The sequence below is a fragment of the Grammomys surdaster genome, unplaced genomic scaffold, assembly GCF_004785775.1.
Source record: "Grammomys surdaster isolate TR1022 unplaced genomic scaffold, NIH_TR_1.0 135, whole genome shotgun sequence".
NCBI lineage: Eukaryota > Metazoa > Chordata > Mammalia > Rodentia > Muridae > Grammomys > Grammomys surdaster.
This window is the reverse complement of record NW_021604593.1, coordinates 3,227,673-3,244,076: the sequence shown is the minus strand read 5'-3', so window position 1 is coordinate 3,244,076 and position 16,404 is coordinate 3,227,673. Positions and strand designations below refer to the sequence as shown.

At 43.5% G+C, this 16,404-nt stretch overlaps 1 protein-coding gene across 1 annotated transcript in view; it reads right to left on the bottom strand.

The window, feature by feature from the left end:
- Window positions 1–16,004, bottom strand: part of Epb41l4a (erythrocyte membrane protein band 4.1 like 4A) — a 209,476-nt gene extending 193,472 nt beyond the window's left edge. The window contains exon 1 of the mRNA XM_028762721.1: window positions 15,853–16,004. Coding sequence (XP_028618554.1) covers window positions 15,853–15,951 — 99 coding nt within the window. The 5' untranslated portion in view covers window positions 15,952–16,004. The remainder of the gene's footprint in view (window positions 1–15,852) is intronic.
- Between the last annotated feature and the right edge of the window lie 400 nt (window positions 16,005–16,404).

The following is a 16,404-nucleotide window of genomic DNA, read 5'->3' as shown; positions in this document are numbered from 1 at the left end:
TAATTCTAGACTTAAGATCTGGGTTGCTAAAAATTACCCACCCTTGGCATCCTACGCAGAGCCTGGCAGTCTGATAAACCCTCAGGTACATGGGTCTTTCTCCACCAAACTCATCTGTTTATGCTCCTGCTGCTCTAACCTGGACAGCCTTTAGAGACACAGGTCAGCCTCACAGAGATCATTTTCAGGCAGCCCAAATCAACAGCTTCTCCCTAATAAAATGTCCAAAACTATATGAAAGCTGAAGGCTTTGTCTTTAATGGCAAAGGACTATCCATCTAGTTATCCATCTGTGAGAGAGTGTTCAGTGATTCCTGCCTTCTGCTCTTCCAAACCTTCTCGGGTCAAGGTTGGCTGGTGTTGCTGTGGTGGTTCAAATGAGAATGGCCCCCATAGGATCAGAAGTGTGAATACCTGGGCCTCCACTGATGGAAATGTTTGGGAAGGATTAGAAGGTGTGATCTCGTTGGAGAAGGTGTGTCACTCGGGGAGGGTTTTCACATTTCAATAGACTCGGGTCATTCCCAATGTGTTCTCTGCTTCCTGTTTGTGGATCAGTACGTGAGATCTCAGCTGCTGCTCCAACATCATGCCTACCTGTTGCCACGTTCCCCACACTAGTAGTAAGAGACCCCTACCCTTCTGAAGACATAAGCCCAATTAAACACTTTCTTTCATGACCTTAGATGCAAATGTTCTTAACAAAATATTTGCAAACCAAATTTCAGTAACACATCAAAACAATTATACATATGACCAAGTGGGCTTCATCCCAATAAAGCAAGGTGGGTTCATCTTACATAAATCAATAAATATAATATAACATATTCTTGGGTTTCTATTGCTGTGAGGAGACACCATGACCAAGGCAACTCTTAAAAAGGCAAACATTGAATTGGGGCTCACTACAGTTTCCGAGGTTTAATCCATTATCATCGTGGCAAAGTGCAGGCAGATGTGGAGGCTGGAGGAGCCAAGAGTTCTACATCTCGAACTGAAGGCAGCAGGAGGATTCTGTCCCACCAGAAGGAGGCTCTCTTCTGCACTAAGCAGAGTTTGAGCATAGGAGAGCTCAAAGCCCACCCACACAGTGACACACTTCCTTCAACAAGGCCACACCTACTCCAAAAATGCCACACCTCCAAATAGTGCCATTCCCGGTGGCCAAGCATTCAAACACAGGAGTCTATGGGGTCCAAACCTATTCAAACCACCACACCATATAAACAAACTCAAGGACTGAAGCCACATTTAATGATTTCAATAGATGCTAAAAAAGCATTTGACAGCATTCAACATGCCTTCATGATAAAAGTTCTAGGGAGTTTAGGTGGAACATATCTCAAAATAATAAAGGCTATACTAGCCAACCATAGCCAACAATGTATTAAATGGAACAAACTGAGAGCAATTCCTCTAAAATTAGGATTGACACAAAACTGTCCACTCCCCGTCTCTTCTTAAGTATGTAGCTAAAAGTCTTAGCTGTAACAATTAGACAAGAAAAAGATGTAAACCAATAGGAAGGAAAGAAGTCAACATCCCAATTTGCAGGTGATGTAATTATTTCTTAAAGACCCTGCTAAGCCTACTAGAAAATTCCCAGACCTAATAAACACTTTTCTAAAACTCCACTGTCTATTAATCCCACTCTGACACACAAGAAACAATTTCCTGTCATACTGTCTATACAACAGGAATCTCCCACATAGTGTCTTGTGGTGTATCTGCTATTGTTTCGTAACTAAACGTTATCCCTCCACCTAGTACTTAAACATCTTGTGCTCAGAGGGCTTCCTCTTGTTTTGTTATCACCAACAGAAACCCCGTGCTACTAGGCATACAATTAGTTCTGAATAAATTCCAATACAGCTGGGTTCACAAAGTTGTGTGTGCAATTACAGACACACGGCACTGTTCCAGACCCCCAATCACCCTCACACTCAAGACCTGTTTTCAAATAACTATTCCAGAACAGATTTTAAAGTACCTAAAAGGAACAAGTTTGACTTTCTGAGAAATTCAAGGGAATTCTGCTTATCCTCCAAGCACCCTTGTAAACAGCAACTACGTAGGAAAAGTAATCTGAAATAATCATAGTGATAGCGAAATAATGGCTACCAGGAAAACATCCATCAGCACAACTGAAACTTCTGACAGGGCCATTTTACCTTTGTCTTCTCTCTGCACCTCCTCTCAGGCAATAAGATTGGTCACTGTCAGCAGGGTGTGGTGGCGAACATCTCTAATCCCAGAATTTGGGAAGCAGAGACAGATACCTGTGAGTTCAAGGCCAGCCTGGTCTACAAAGTAAGTCCATTACACCCAGGGCTCTGTTACACAAGAAACTCTGTCTCAAAAAAAAAATAAAATCACTAACTGGCTTTTACTTTTTTCCTCCTAGATAGAGTCAACATTGAGCTGTAGGAATTCAGGGAAAAGCACAAAGGCTTTAAAAATAAAGACCAAAGAAAAAGACCGTGCAACATTGCTCGAAAACTATGCCATGAAATAAATTATTCTTGACTTCTCAAATAAGATGTTTTTTTTAAAAAAAAAGGACAAAAATAATTGATCTGCATGGCAGTGACTATCATTCTGAAAAGAAATCCCACACGGTAATTTCTTATGTAAAGTTAAAAGAAGACCTCACCAGGAAGAGGAGGCCCACAAATCCAAACACCCACACCGCACAAGTAATCCGGACAAGCCATAGATCTAAGACCTAGTCTGAGGGAAGTGGCTGAAGGGCTTGGGAGTACAGGAGACAGGCGGGACAATGGACCTAAATAATTTCAATAGATTTCAACCTTTGACTTCCATGATCAGCTCTCCATCTTTCCTTTCTCCCATGCTGCAAGCAAGAAGTGGGAATGGGGGGGGTGCACCAAGGCCAGAACAAAGGGGGAAGAATCAACACACGTCTAGGCCCACAATCTGAGCCCCACTCCTCACCTGCAGAATATGACCTACCATTCTAAGTGAAATCCAGTCGGTTAGAACTTATTCCCCCTCCTCCACTCTCTCTTCTGCCCTTTCGGGAAGGCTTTCTGAAGCCAAATTAAGTAAGGATGGGTGAGTGTGTGAGGGGGGTCACACAGCTGAATTATGTGTCAGCAGAATGAGGGGCTGTCACAAGTAACAAGATGCAGAAATGAGGTTGCAGGAAAGGTTTTCCAGAGCTGGGGCACTATCTAGATTCTGGCGCTCGCTCGCGCTCTCTCTCTCTGTCTCTCTCTCTCTCTCTCTCTCTCTCTCTCTCTCTCTCTCTTTCTCTCTCTCTCCCCACCCCAAAGGAGGTTGCTGTAGCTTACACATCTCCCGAGACTTTTCAAATGACTGAGTAACTGTGGACTTTAAAAACGTATAATCTAGACAAGTCCATGAAAGCTCATGCCATGCCAGTTTCAAGACCATAAGGATTTACTACGATATCCCTCAGTCCTAGGAGATCTAAGACTGACTCCACAAAGCCATGGCTGCTCCCTGGGTTTTAACCTGAAACCCTGCTAGAAATCCCTCAAGTTCGGGATTGAAAGTGATGCTGAGAAAAAAAATACGTGTTCATAGTCTTCTAACCATCTCTATCATTTCATTAGGGAGGAAAACCAGTACCCCTCACCTCGCCTAGAACAAGCCATGAGCAGTTTCTCAGTATTTTTCAAGGCAATAGACGAACATGACATAAAGGACAGTTTTTCTAATATTCTTCACCTGTCAAAATTGCCAAAGAAAAATAATTCATAAAATAAATTCAAATCGGCCTTTCCAATCCTCCTCCAAGTGACTTACAGAAAAGGATCAAAGGCAGATCTTCACAGAATGTAGAAACAATACCCAAAGCTTACACAGAAAAGCTTGGGGAATTTCATGCAATAGTGGCACCATGCCTGAAACAGTCCCCTGGCTAACATTTGCCGTGGCAACAGGCACCATGTGTCTCGTATTTCTCTACTTTGAGGATTTGAGGTGGGGGAGGGGGACAGATGGACAGACTGACAGACAGACAACAGCACTTCACCCAGGAAGCTGACAAGAATCAGTTTCTCAAAATAGGCATGATGTGGCACACCAGTATTGCCAACACGTGGGATTGTAGACACAGGAGGATTTCCTCAAGTTCTAGACACAGGAGGATTTCCCCAAGTTCAAGCCCAGCCTGGGCTATGTAGTAAGTTCTAGGCCATCCAGGGCTAGTCTCAAAAATTAAGTGTTTAAATATCATGTTTTCTTTTCCCGCAACACACATTTAGCTCACCAAGAAACTAGAAAAAATAAATAAGAGGACAGAGGAACAGAGCTGCGAGCTCCAGGAGCTCCTCACAGTTCCAGTCAACGGTTGGTTGGTTGGTTGGTTGGTTGGTTGGATGTGCTTTTTTTTATAGTGGTGTCAAGACAATTCAAAAGGGAGGGAAAATCTCAACAAACAGTTCTGAGACAACGTAATCTCATCTAAAAGTACAAAAAAAAAAATACTTCACAGACTTTGGCTTTACAAACCTTTAACAGAAACATCAGAGTACATTTCCAGCCCTTGTATTAAGCAATGGTTGTTCAAACAGAATATCAACAGCAGGAGCCACAAAAGAAAAACATAAATTGTATTATCAAAACTACAAAAAAAATTATGTTTGAAAAGAAAAAGTAAAAAGGACCACCCACAGAATTACAGTAAACACAAATCAAGTATCCAGTAAGGCATGTGTACAGGACAATTTTAAAACTCTTAATAATAAGGGACAAATAACCTAATTTTTAAAATTTACAAAGAAGACCATAGACTTTTCACTAAAGAAAATATGCAGATTGGTAATAAACATGAGAAGAGATGCTGAACTCACTGTCACTGGGGAAAAGGGCAGATCAAAACAACTGTGAGAGCCAGGCAAGAGAGTTCAGCAAGTAAAGGTGCTTGCGGCCAAGCCCAGTGACCTGAATTCAGTCTCTGGGACCCAAAACAGAAAGAGCAGATTCCCAGAAGTTCTCCTCTGGCCTCCACACAGGGACCATGGCATGCACACATAATACATACACACACTACAACCACAATAAATAAATAAATACAATTTTTAAAAACTTTAGGTGTGTAAGATACCAGTTAGTACCCACTAGAATTGTAATTTTAAAAAGACAGATAATAAAAAGTTGTCAGAAGGATGTGGCGAGACTGGCGTTTCACTGAGAGACATGCGGGGACTTCCATAAGCTGTTAAGCCTTCACTCTTGGGCATATATGAAGGAAACAGTAAGATATAAGTCGATGCAAGCATTTGAGTGTGAACCGTCCCAACAGCAGCATTTGTAGTAGCCACAGGTGAGCCCAAGCCAAAAGCCCATCAACCAGAAAAAGGACAAGGAATACACAGAATATCCAACAGAGGCTATCATTTAAGTACTGACACATGCTACATTATAAATAGGTCTTTAAAATATCATGTGAAAATTAGTCACACACAGGCATGCGCGAGTGCGCGCTCAGGCAAACCATACCATACCACACCACACGAAACCACGTATATGAAATGTCTAAAATCTGCGGTAGAGAAGGGTGAGGGAAGTAAGAGTTGGCAGCTAACGAGCAAAAGCTTTGCAATGACCGCCGTGATGGCTGCATGGCTCTACATATGCCTTTTTTAAAAACATGGAATTGTACCTTATAAATGGGTGGCAGTATGCATGTAATTTACATCTCCTTTTCAGAAGCTTTTAAAACTAATATAAGAGCCCATTCTTATTGTTACACACATATGCCCAGAAAACCTAAAACTACCAAAAGGGGAGCTGTCCTTTCAAACTCATCAGCTTATGTCTATGAAGAGACACATTTTACTGTTCAGATTAATTCATCCAAACAATGCCTACCATTCCACAGTGGCCTGACTGGGGAATCTCATAAAAAGGCCTAGTCCCCTCCCTCAAGGCTTTCCAGCCTGCTAACAGCAGCTACCACCCATGAGGCCCGTTGCTAAGAGATTCACATACAACAGCTCAAGACAAGGTAGAGAGCTTTGCCCTAATTTTACAGATAAGGATGAACACTCAGAGAAGGTGATGTGGCCATACTGGCAGTGCTGACACATGGGAAGGAGACTGGAGGCAGATGCCTACGTCAGAATACACTGCCTCATCCCATTCTACCCCTTCCAGCAAGATGGGCAGGAGAGCACAGAAGCATCTTCAGTGAAGCATCAGCTTGATTAGCAGGCAAAGAGGTCTGTGGGCTCTCTTCTGAGAAGTCTACAGGAAGGTGACCCCTGAGCAGATATCTGAGACTTCTCTCAATCAGGGAGAGGGGAGCTGGAGCTTCTCAGGCAGAGCCGTGAAGAGCAGGAATGTGGATCATTCACAAACTTGGAAACAGTCTGCTTCAACCGGACTGAAAGACCAGAATGAGGAAGTAGTGGAGGGAAGGACAGAAAGAATGGGGGCGGGAGGGGGCACGGAGGGCAGAGGGGCAGGAATCCTGGGGAGAGCAGTGGAGAGTGAACAGTCACAGACATGGATGGCTTGTCAGACCTGCATATCTGAGAAGAAACAGCCTCTGTTCTAGCTATCTGTCACACCATCTCAGCTACCCTAGGAATGCTGAAACAGGCAAACCACACATCACCCTACCCCAATCCCAACTTCCCCACTACCCACACTACATTTCCAATTGCTCGCTGCTTGGGGCTAATGCCCTCATTGCTTCTCTTCTGCCACTATCCAGACCTCTTCTCTTCCTGTGCTCTGGATTGGTGAACAGTTCCACTCTCCGCTCCCTCAGGATGCATTGGTCTCCAACAACTGAGTTCCTGTTTCAGTGAGGAAGTGTGCTAGCTCACCCTGAGGGAATCCAGGGACAGAGAATAAAGGCTCTGGGCAGATCAGAGACACCACAGTCACCTGTTCTGTCTGTTCCTCTTTGCCATCTTGGGGGTGCTATGCCCTATAGGCTGAAATCAATAATCAAATGGTTCTAGCGATAAGGAGGAGGTATGTGTATATGGCAATTCGGGAAATAAGACTCTCACTTTCCCAGAAGCACTTCCGCCAGCAGGCTTACAGGTGTGCCTGTCAGTCAGCATAAGTCTGTGCCGTCTGTCCTTCAGCTCCAGAGGCAACAGGTAACACCTTTAGAGCAATGGCTACACTGAAGATCAGCTGAGTCAGGAATGAAACAGCGGAGTTGAGGTTGCTGATAGCTACCAACAATGTGTTCTACCTCTTGGGCCACCAGCCTTACAAGTCCACATTCTTGTAGGCCGTAGAGTTCCCACTTCCTAAATATCTTGCAGATGTTACTTCCTCTCCCATTCTGAATTGCCGTTGCCTTAAGCCAGGCCCTTCTCAGTTCTCAACAGCTGCTGAGACAGTAGCTCCAAGCCATACCTCTTAGAGACACCTCAAAAACTCATGTCACTTACAGGGAAAGGTGGGAGGCATTAACATTATAAGCGAGAAGCAAATATGTTTCAAGAATAATATAGTGCACTCATCAATAACTACCACTTATTGGGTATCTTTGATCTTACAAACCTAAAATTCTCCTCTCAGATTTTCACAATCATCCTATCTCAATATTCAGATAAGGAAACTGAGGCTGGCTCAAGAATAGTTGTCCATTTGTGGCACACAGGACCTGAACACAGGGAGCACAAAGAGGCATTCACACAGCACCCCAATCTACACAGCACCCCAGAGGGGACGCTGGCCTGTGTGCCCACATTAAGCTCGAAACAGTGGGAACGAGGAGAAAAACAGTTTTGAGAAATGATATTTAATGTAGCAAAGGGCTAAGACTTTCTCACACTTGCTTCTGAGTGAAGACACGGTGGTTAAGACTCTTGATACACCACAATCTCTGTGGTTAGCTCACAAACCAGGCCTTCAGGCAGATCACCCCCTGTGTGGAAATCGGGACTATTGTTTGGTTCCGTTTGGTTTAGTTTGTGACACAAATCTCATTGGTTATCCTGGAACTCACTTCTGATGACCAGGCTGGCTTATTAACTTGCAACAATATCCTTGCCCTCTGCCTCCTGGCTGCTGGGGTTACAGGCCTGCTCCATTCTACAGACCCAGCTGAACGCCTGACAGACAGGACCCTCCACACAAAGCCGGGAACTCCCAGTCACTGACTGCTCCAGGCAGGCCTCAGGTGTCCTTTGTAAAGCTGCAGAATTTGGTTTCACTCCTTCCGGGCCTCAATTGGCCTACCCTCCCTTGGCATCTGACCTTTCTGCTATTGTGTGATGGTCCCAGGGGGCTAGGATGGGCCTGGACACTCCCACCCAGCACTCCCTAGTTTTCCCAGCCTCCTCTTCTTCCTTGTTCTGACTTCCTCTTGGAGTGTCAATCTCCTCTGCCAGGAAACAGACTTCTCATGTTAGAAGAGCAGCCAGCCCTTTCAAGCCTGCAGCCTCTGGAGGAGCCATTTCAGCCCTTGGGAATCTCTTTAAGAGTGTTTAGTTACAGAGAAAGGTCTTAACAATAGACAGCATTCAGGAGGAATGGCTGCTTCACTTAAAAAAGAAAACAAACAGGAAATGCATACACAGCTCAGGGGGCACAGGAGTCTGTTCTTTTTTTTTTTTTTTTTTTTTGAGAATGGAACAGACTCTCCAAATTGTAGTTTACATGCTTCTTGAGTCACAAAGTAAACTGACTGGTTCCTGAACTTAACACACCTTGTCTCTGCCTAGGACATGTGATAACAGGTGTCTACTTAGTCTTAATATGCGACATTACAAACAAAATGCACAGCGCAGAACTGAATGTCAGTTATTGCAACCCAGGGCAGAGTGGCCAAAAGCAACCCAAAGCAGCTTTTCAGGGACTAAATGTCAGAGGTAACCTTGTCTAAATGTCAGAGGTATCCTCGGCCAAGGAGTCTCAGAGAATCTGTTTTGGTTTTTGTTGTTGTTGTTGTTGTTTTTGGGGGGGGTTGGTTTTTTCACCCACAAATCAAATATTTATTAAGGCTGCAAACAGTGCCTTAATAAGTTGGGTTTATGCAGCTTCAAGAGTAAAATGAGCAAGATTAAAACACTGGCCCCAAGCTCCCTCTGTATCCCAATCCACACTGCCCTACCCAGGGCTGGTCTCAATACAGGCAACAGGAGACTCTTTCAGCGACTCACGAAATCTGTGCTTCTCCTAAAAGACTCCAGTTGGAAGGAGAACGTTACATTTAAAAGAGAAAGGAAAAACCTAAGACCTGAGAGGTAAAGACAGAAGAAATTCAAGAGAATCTTCAGGTACAGCCACTTTGAAGCCAGCCCAGACTACACTGAGTCCCTGGTCTCTCATTTCCTCTCTTCCCACCCCTTCTACAAGGAAAAAAAAATGGTGTGACTCATGTTTTCTGCAACAGCCGCCAATCAGCTTCTCAGTGTGCCACACACACTCAATCCACCGACCCGCCTCGTTCTCGGCCCATTATCAATATAAAAATTACAGTATCTTGGCAACAGATTTTTCACAGTGGAACTCACTTTATTTTGCAGTCTTTTCTAGTAAAAATAAAATGCCAAAGGAATGTCATTATCTATAGTGAAGATTCTCAATCTAGCCCATTCCAACTGGAGCATTCCATTCTTCCTTCCATCCAAATTATAGTTAATAAGCATCTATTACATGAGGCATACAGCTCGAGCTGCCGGAATCACAGGCACGGGCTCGCCAGCTACAGGAAGAGACAGATGAGTCCAGAAATAATGTCTGTAGTGTGTTGGGCACTGAGACAGAGATGTGTGAGGTATGGATGGGTTCTGGTTAACCCTGCTTAGTCGGGTTCCACTGGGAAGTTCTGAGCAGATGAGAAGCTTGACACAAGTCTTAAAGATTGGTTCAGATGAGGGGAATGTGTGGTGGACGTCTCTCTAAACAGGGATGGGCCACTTTTTCAAAAAGAGAGGTCAGGAAAGACAGAGGAGCAAAGTTAACATTTTGAGCACTCACCACAACGAATGTGTAAGGTGGCTATAATTTTATAGAAGGTAAAACTAAGGTTCTGGACTGACAAGTTTCTTTCTAATGCTCCGCATCCAGTTTATATTAACAGAACTGTCACTTACATGTGACTTATAGGATCACTTCCTCCAACCTATGTTTGTTTATAAGGTCCCTGGATTTTGTGAGTTACATGCTAAATATCAAAATATATCAGTACTCATATATATAAAATAAAGTGTATGAAAACTATTTCTTTTCACTTACTGCCCCCTAACCTTCTGAGTTTTCCTTACTAGTCCAAGTGAAATGAGGCTTAGAGTTCCTCATGACACACATATACTTTAAAACCTCTCCTACAACTACTTTTGCCGGGTTCCCTAGGAAGTTTCTGATTGAAGAATCAAAACTGACTGCCAGGACTCACACAGGAACCTCGGGATGGGTAGGAGGTAACAGTGCCTAGCAGTGAATGGATGAACTGTATCTTAAAACTGGACAGATAATATGCCGCATCTTAAAGCCATTTTTTAAAGTTAATGGAGGGGCTGAAGAAATCGGCGGTTAAGAGCACTGGCTGCTCTTCCAGAAGACCCAGGTTCAATTCCCACTACTCACATGGCCTCTCACAACCATCTGTAACTCCAGTTTCAGGGGAACAAACACCCTCTTCTGGCCTCTCTGGGCAGCAGTACACAGACATACACACAGGCAATAATCAAACACATAAAATAAGTAGGTTTTTATTTAGGTTATGGAATTCCTATCTCACTGCCATGTTAGTTTCAATAACTTAGTCATCACATCTAAGAAAAGTATCTTAGTGTTCATTCAGAGGACCAAACCTTGCTAAAGTAAAAATATTAATCTTTTTCATACCTGCATAGCAATTCTAAGGACCAATCAAACCTTTCGACTTTTTCCTTTGAAAATCTTTTGTTCTCCAAATAACAATACAGAAAATTAGTTCGAACCATACCTGCATAGCAATTCTAAGGACCAATCAAACCTTTCGACTTTTTCCTCTGAAAATCTTTTGTTCTCCAAATAACAATACAGAAAATTAGTTCGAACCACATTCAAGTTTGCCTTCAGAAAGAACAAAAGGAGAGTGCTCTACCTCTCCCTGCTCAGAGAGCCACAAAGGGCCTAACCAAAGATTCCGAGGACAAACATTACTCAAAAACTGAGGTCAACCATAGGGGAAATCTTTCCTTGACTAGCCTAAAGAGACAGCAGTACAGAACAAACAGCTAAAATCTCTGCGCAGGCTGAACATGCATCTGATAGCTTTCAGCCTATATAAACCGGGGTCTTTCAGTCACACTGGACTCCAACAAGGGACTGAAAGAAAAAAATTTCCTGTCTTTAGAGGTGAAGTTACTTCTAAAGGAAGAATGTAAATCTCTAAGTAACACCAGAATGAATTAACACACACACACACACACACACACACACACACACACACGCATACTGTCTTTCCTAATTAAATTTTAAACAGAAAATTATTTTCTATGTAAATGATACTTTTTTGAACATATAAGATGTGCAATTATCATCCTTGTACTGAAATGCTTTCAACCAGAACACAGGTCTTTTTTTTTTTTCAATGAAAAGCCTTCACTTAAGTTATGGAAATTTACTTTATAACTAACTTTTCAATTCATAATTTGGTACTTAAACAAATCCAACTACTTTTCAATTGATGCACACAAAATAATGTTTTACCAAATTTCTCTCACATGTCTACATTTGATAGCTACCATTAGTCTTCTAACTCATAATTCATTATCATAACAGAAATGCAAAGATGTTCCTCTTTTACTATTTATTTTATGTGGACATGTATGCGGCTGAGTGTATGTAGGTGAAGTCTAGGGTAGTCAGAAAAGGTGTCCCCGAGAACTGGAGTTGCAGATGGTTGCAAGCTGCCATGTGGGTTCTGGGAATTGAACTGTGGACCGCTGCAAGAACAGTAAGTGCTCTTAACCACTGAGCCACCTCTCCAGCACCAAAGATAGTTCTCTTTTACTGTTCAGATTTTTACAGAAAATTGTTGAAGTAAGACACAGGGATCAGTAAAAATTCCTCTTAGAAAACACAACATAGCATACATGTGGTGTCCCCTGCCTATTCTATAACCTCACAACTTAGAAGACAGAGGCAGGAGGATTGTCATAAGTTCATGGTCAGTCCGGGATACATTGTGAGAACCTGCTCATAAACAAAAACAAAACAAAAGACCCATAAAATATGTGAATACTTTTAATCCAAAATTAGTGGTCCTTATTTGTGTTTTTGATATTTTTATTTTCATGTGTGTGGTTGACTGCATGCATATAGTGTGTACAGTGTGTGTGTCTGGTGCCCTTAGTGAGCAGAAGAGAACATCAGATCCCATGATTGTCTTCACTTGAGAATGGGAAAAAAAAGCCTCACAAAATCTCCAAAAATACCTTTAAAAGACTATTATTTACTTGTTTTTTATTTTTGCTATTGTTATTATTGTATAGGTATGTATCTATGAGTAGTGGGGCGAGGTGTGTGTTACAGCACACAGGAGGCTAGAGGATAACTCTGTATGGTTGTGCCTCTGCTTCACCTTTAGGTGAATACCAGGGATCCAGCTCTGATCCCCAGGGATGCTGAACAGGCATCCTTACCCAGCGCCATCTCATCAGCCCTTAAGCCGTCCTTTTAAAAAAATAATTTTAATCAATGTTTTCTGTTTTAATTTCAGAGGAAAATGAGCTAATTGGTGTTGCTTAGCCTTGTTTTTATTTCTACTTAATTTCTGAGAATCTTTTGGTTAGTATAAAAATACAAGAAGAAAAAATAATTACATCAAATACATTAAAGATAAAACTTGAGATTTTCAGACAAAATATAACAGTAAGTAAGGTTCTGGAAGTATAGAGTATGTGTTTATGTGTTTAAAGTACTGTAAAGTGTGTACATAAGAGGTACAACGTGAAGTTGGGAATCTACTTTTGCCCACAATTGTGACCAAGGTTTTGGTTTCTCAGCTGTGCTTCATTGTCTTTCTTACTTTCCTTCCAGTACTAACAAGAGATGCATTTCCTAGTGTAATGCCTTCAACTAAAGTTAAATTTTTGTCAGTTTTCCAAACTTTACATCTCAGGTATGCTGCTGCAAAACTTCTGGCCTAAGCTTTTTCTCTTCCTGACTACTCACAAACCCTGCATCCTTTTATCCAGTTTCTGTATTTCTAAGACCAGAATATGTAGGTATCACTCCTCTGCTTTCAAACAGGAGTGTACAGGCCTCTTCTCCCCTTGAAACACTTGGACCTTCCATTAATGTTGACTGTACTTAGCAATATCCAATCATTAAGTAAATTACTGCAGAGATCTTTTTAATAGCAGCTATTGATTACTGATTTTAAAGTTAACTGTTTACTTGTGAACTAAAGTAGATGCTAAATTTACCTAATTAATATACATTAACTGGGACAAAAGAGATGGCTCAACAGTTAAGAGCACTGGTTGCTCTTCCAGAGGCCTTGAGTTCAAGTCTCAGCACCAACATGGCAGCTCACAACCATCTCCAGTTCCAGGGGATCCAACACCCTCTTAGACATGCACACGGGCAAAACACCAATACACATAAAATAAATAAACATCATTCAAACATTCATATGCATAGTAATTGCATCTATATGCCCTGACATTGGAAGGTTAAGAGAATGTTTTTAAAAGTCAGTTGTGAATAGCACACATGTTCAATCAGCGTTTAAAAGTCAGTTGTGAATAGCACACATGTTCAGTCAGTGTTTAAGTCATCATTTACACGGGAGATGCTTTTGCAGACCTCATATCACCGGTAAATATAAACTGGGTTAACTTAGTACAGGCCACTGGTAGCTGTGTCCTAACACACATGTCTTTAAGGAGGTATAGTAGCTGCAGATAATCCAGCAGACAACATCTGTGTTACACACGGACATCAAAGTCAGCATGGCATGCTTCTGTGACACCAAAAGAGGCCAAGCTTGTAGAGAAATGATTGCTTCCAACCAGAGCCCGCTTTAAATACCGTTTAGCTGCACGGCACTCGGCCAGAATAACTGGATTTTGAAGTTGTTCTGCCTTTGAATCACTCACCAATTCTCAATCCGTTTGTAAAACGAGGTAAATGCAACAGTTATTAAAAATAAGCATGGGTCAGGATTTCTGATTCACGTTTCTTTCACAGATTATTCCATTTGATTGCAAGTCTTGGCTGCTCTCCTGACAGCATAATCTACGCTCGCCACAGCTGACAGAGGCATGGCTTTCATGATTAAACAGGAAGCTCTTGCAGGAGATGACTCTAGATTCCAGATGCATTCATCCTTTGCACTTCAGAAAGATCTCTTTGTCAGCTTAGCATCTGATCATAACCCTCTCTGTTTCCACGCCCACTCCAGGAACTCTGCACATATTATTAAGAACTGTCCTTTTTGTTGTTTTGATTTTATTTTGGCCTATGTTATTCACATAGCACACCACAAAATGTTCCATTATATCCTACAGTAAGAGTTTGGCTTTCCCCTGATTTCTTAAGAGTGTGAGGGGATGTGTCTCAGAATGCGAAGAAAAGTTAAAAATATAAAATGAACACTGTCCCTACAAATATCAGTTTATTGCTTTTGGGAAAAGCCTAAAGATGAGAATGTGATTGAATTTTACTCATTATAATTCCTGAGTTACAACATTCAAAACGGCTTCCCAAAGCAAGGGGTTAAGTGTTTTAGCTTTAATTGGTCACATTGGCCTTTCTTCTGCAAGAGGATTACACCCATGAAATCCTAATTCTGTATGTCCAAACTGGTAACATCCACGAAAAGGCTTCTAGCCAAGAATAGTTTTTCTGATGGGCATAAAGGTAATCAAGGCAGACTCTCCCAAAGCCCAGAACTGACTTTATGTGGTTAACTTCTGAAAGACAAGGAGAGGGAAGGTGGGCTTCATCAGGAACTTCTAACTCTACCCCCAGCCCCACAGCTGGGGGCGGGGATGGGGACATGTGCTGCCTTAACTAAAATGCCTCGGAAATTTAATACTGAAGGGAAAAGACAAACAAAACACACACGTTTTTTTCGTATCTCCTCGGCAGGCAGTTACATTGCTAGAAAAAGCGAAACCAACGCGCAGGTGCATCCTCAGGTTGTCAGGCACAAAAAGATGAACTCATTAAAATTAAGGAAGTGGGTCGGGGCAAGCTCGCAGGCTTTCTGTAGGTTCTCTAGGTTAGAAGCAGCAATACATATTTAATGACTACGAACAGGAGCAAACCGATTACGGATTTGCACTGTGAGATGCTTACTTAAATATGGAGATAAAACCAGCTCTCTTGTAGGTACAAAAATTGTTTTCGGGACAAACGTAGAATTACCCAACTACAAATCCGAGGAGCACAATCACAACAACCTGATTAATGTTTCAGCAAGGGAGTGAATTGATTTGCTTGCCCAAGAACACTTTCAGAGAAAAGGGGGTTGGGGAGGAAGGCTTCCACAAAGCCAAGAAGCACGCCTTCAGCACCCGAGCCGGGTGCAGCCTGTCCATTCAATTCCGCGCTGTCTGGGAGCTGCGAGGGGTCTGAGAGCTTCTGGGGAAGCCGAAGGGCTGGGGGTGGGGGGCAGCGTCTGTCCCTGTCCCCGGATCTCGAATTGCTGCTGGAAGCTGGGGCGTCGAGGACCCTTTGAGACACCAAAGTTACTTTTCTAAGCAACTCCAAGTTAGTGCAGTCCGACAGACACCCCCACACACACACACACACATACACAGTCTGTTTGAGGCCGGGAACTGATGCCTCTCCTTTCCACTGGTGGCCAGGCTGGACCGGTGACAGCCTGAGACAAAGCCGCGGACCCCCACGTCGCGACCCCGGCACCGCGACCCGAGCTGTGCTTACCTTGATGCCCTGCTGCTGGGTGGTGAGGGTGAGCTTGGACTCGTCCAAGAGCAAAACTTCGCAGTAAAATTCTTCCGGAACGGCGCAGAAACAGCCCATGTCGGCTGAAAGCGTCTCCAGCCAGGCGAGAGCAGCGACCGCGGCGCCCGCCGCCGCCTCCCTTCAAGCGCGAAGCATTAATTTATTGTGCGCGCCGTGTGGAGGGCGAGAGGCGCGGGTCTGGGTGGGGTCCCCGGGTGAGGTGAGGTCTGGGGTTCTGGGGTCGAGCCGAGGGCACCCCGAGAAGCTCGGAGGGCGGAGGCGGGAGGGTGAGCACGCCTCGGAGCGTCAGGAGCCCGGAGTCGCCCGGGAAGCGTTCACGGAACTAGGAACACGGGGCGGCGCGTCCCCGCGCATCCTGCGGCTGCGGCTCCTCTACTGAAGACTGGGGCGGCGACCTGGGGACAACAAGAGTCGCCTGGCTAAGGTCAGCCGGCCCGAGACACGAAAAGGGCGGGACGAGCCCTCCAGACCCTCCCTGGACTCAGACGCCCCTCGGTGCTCTACAGCGCC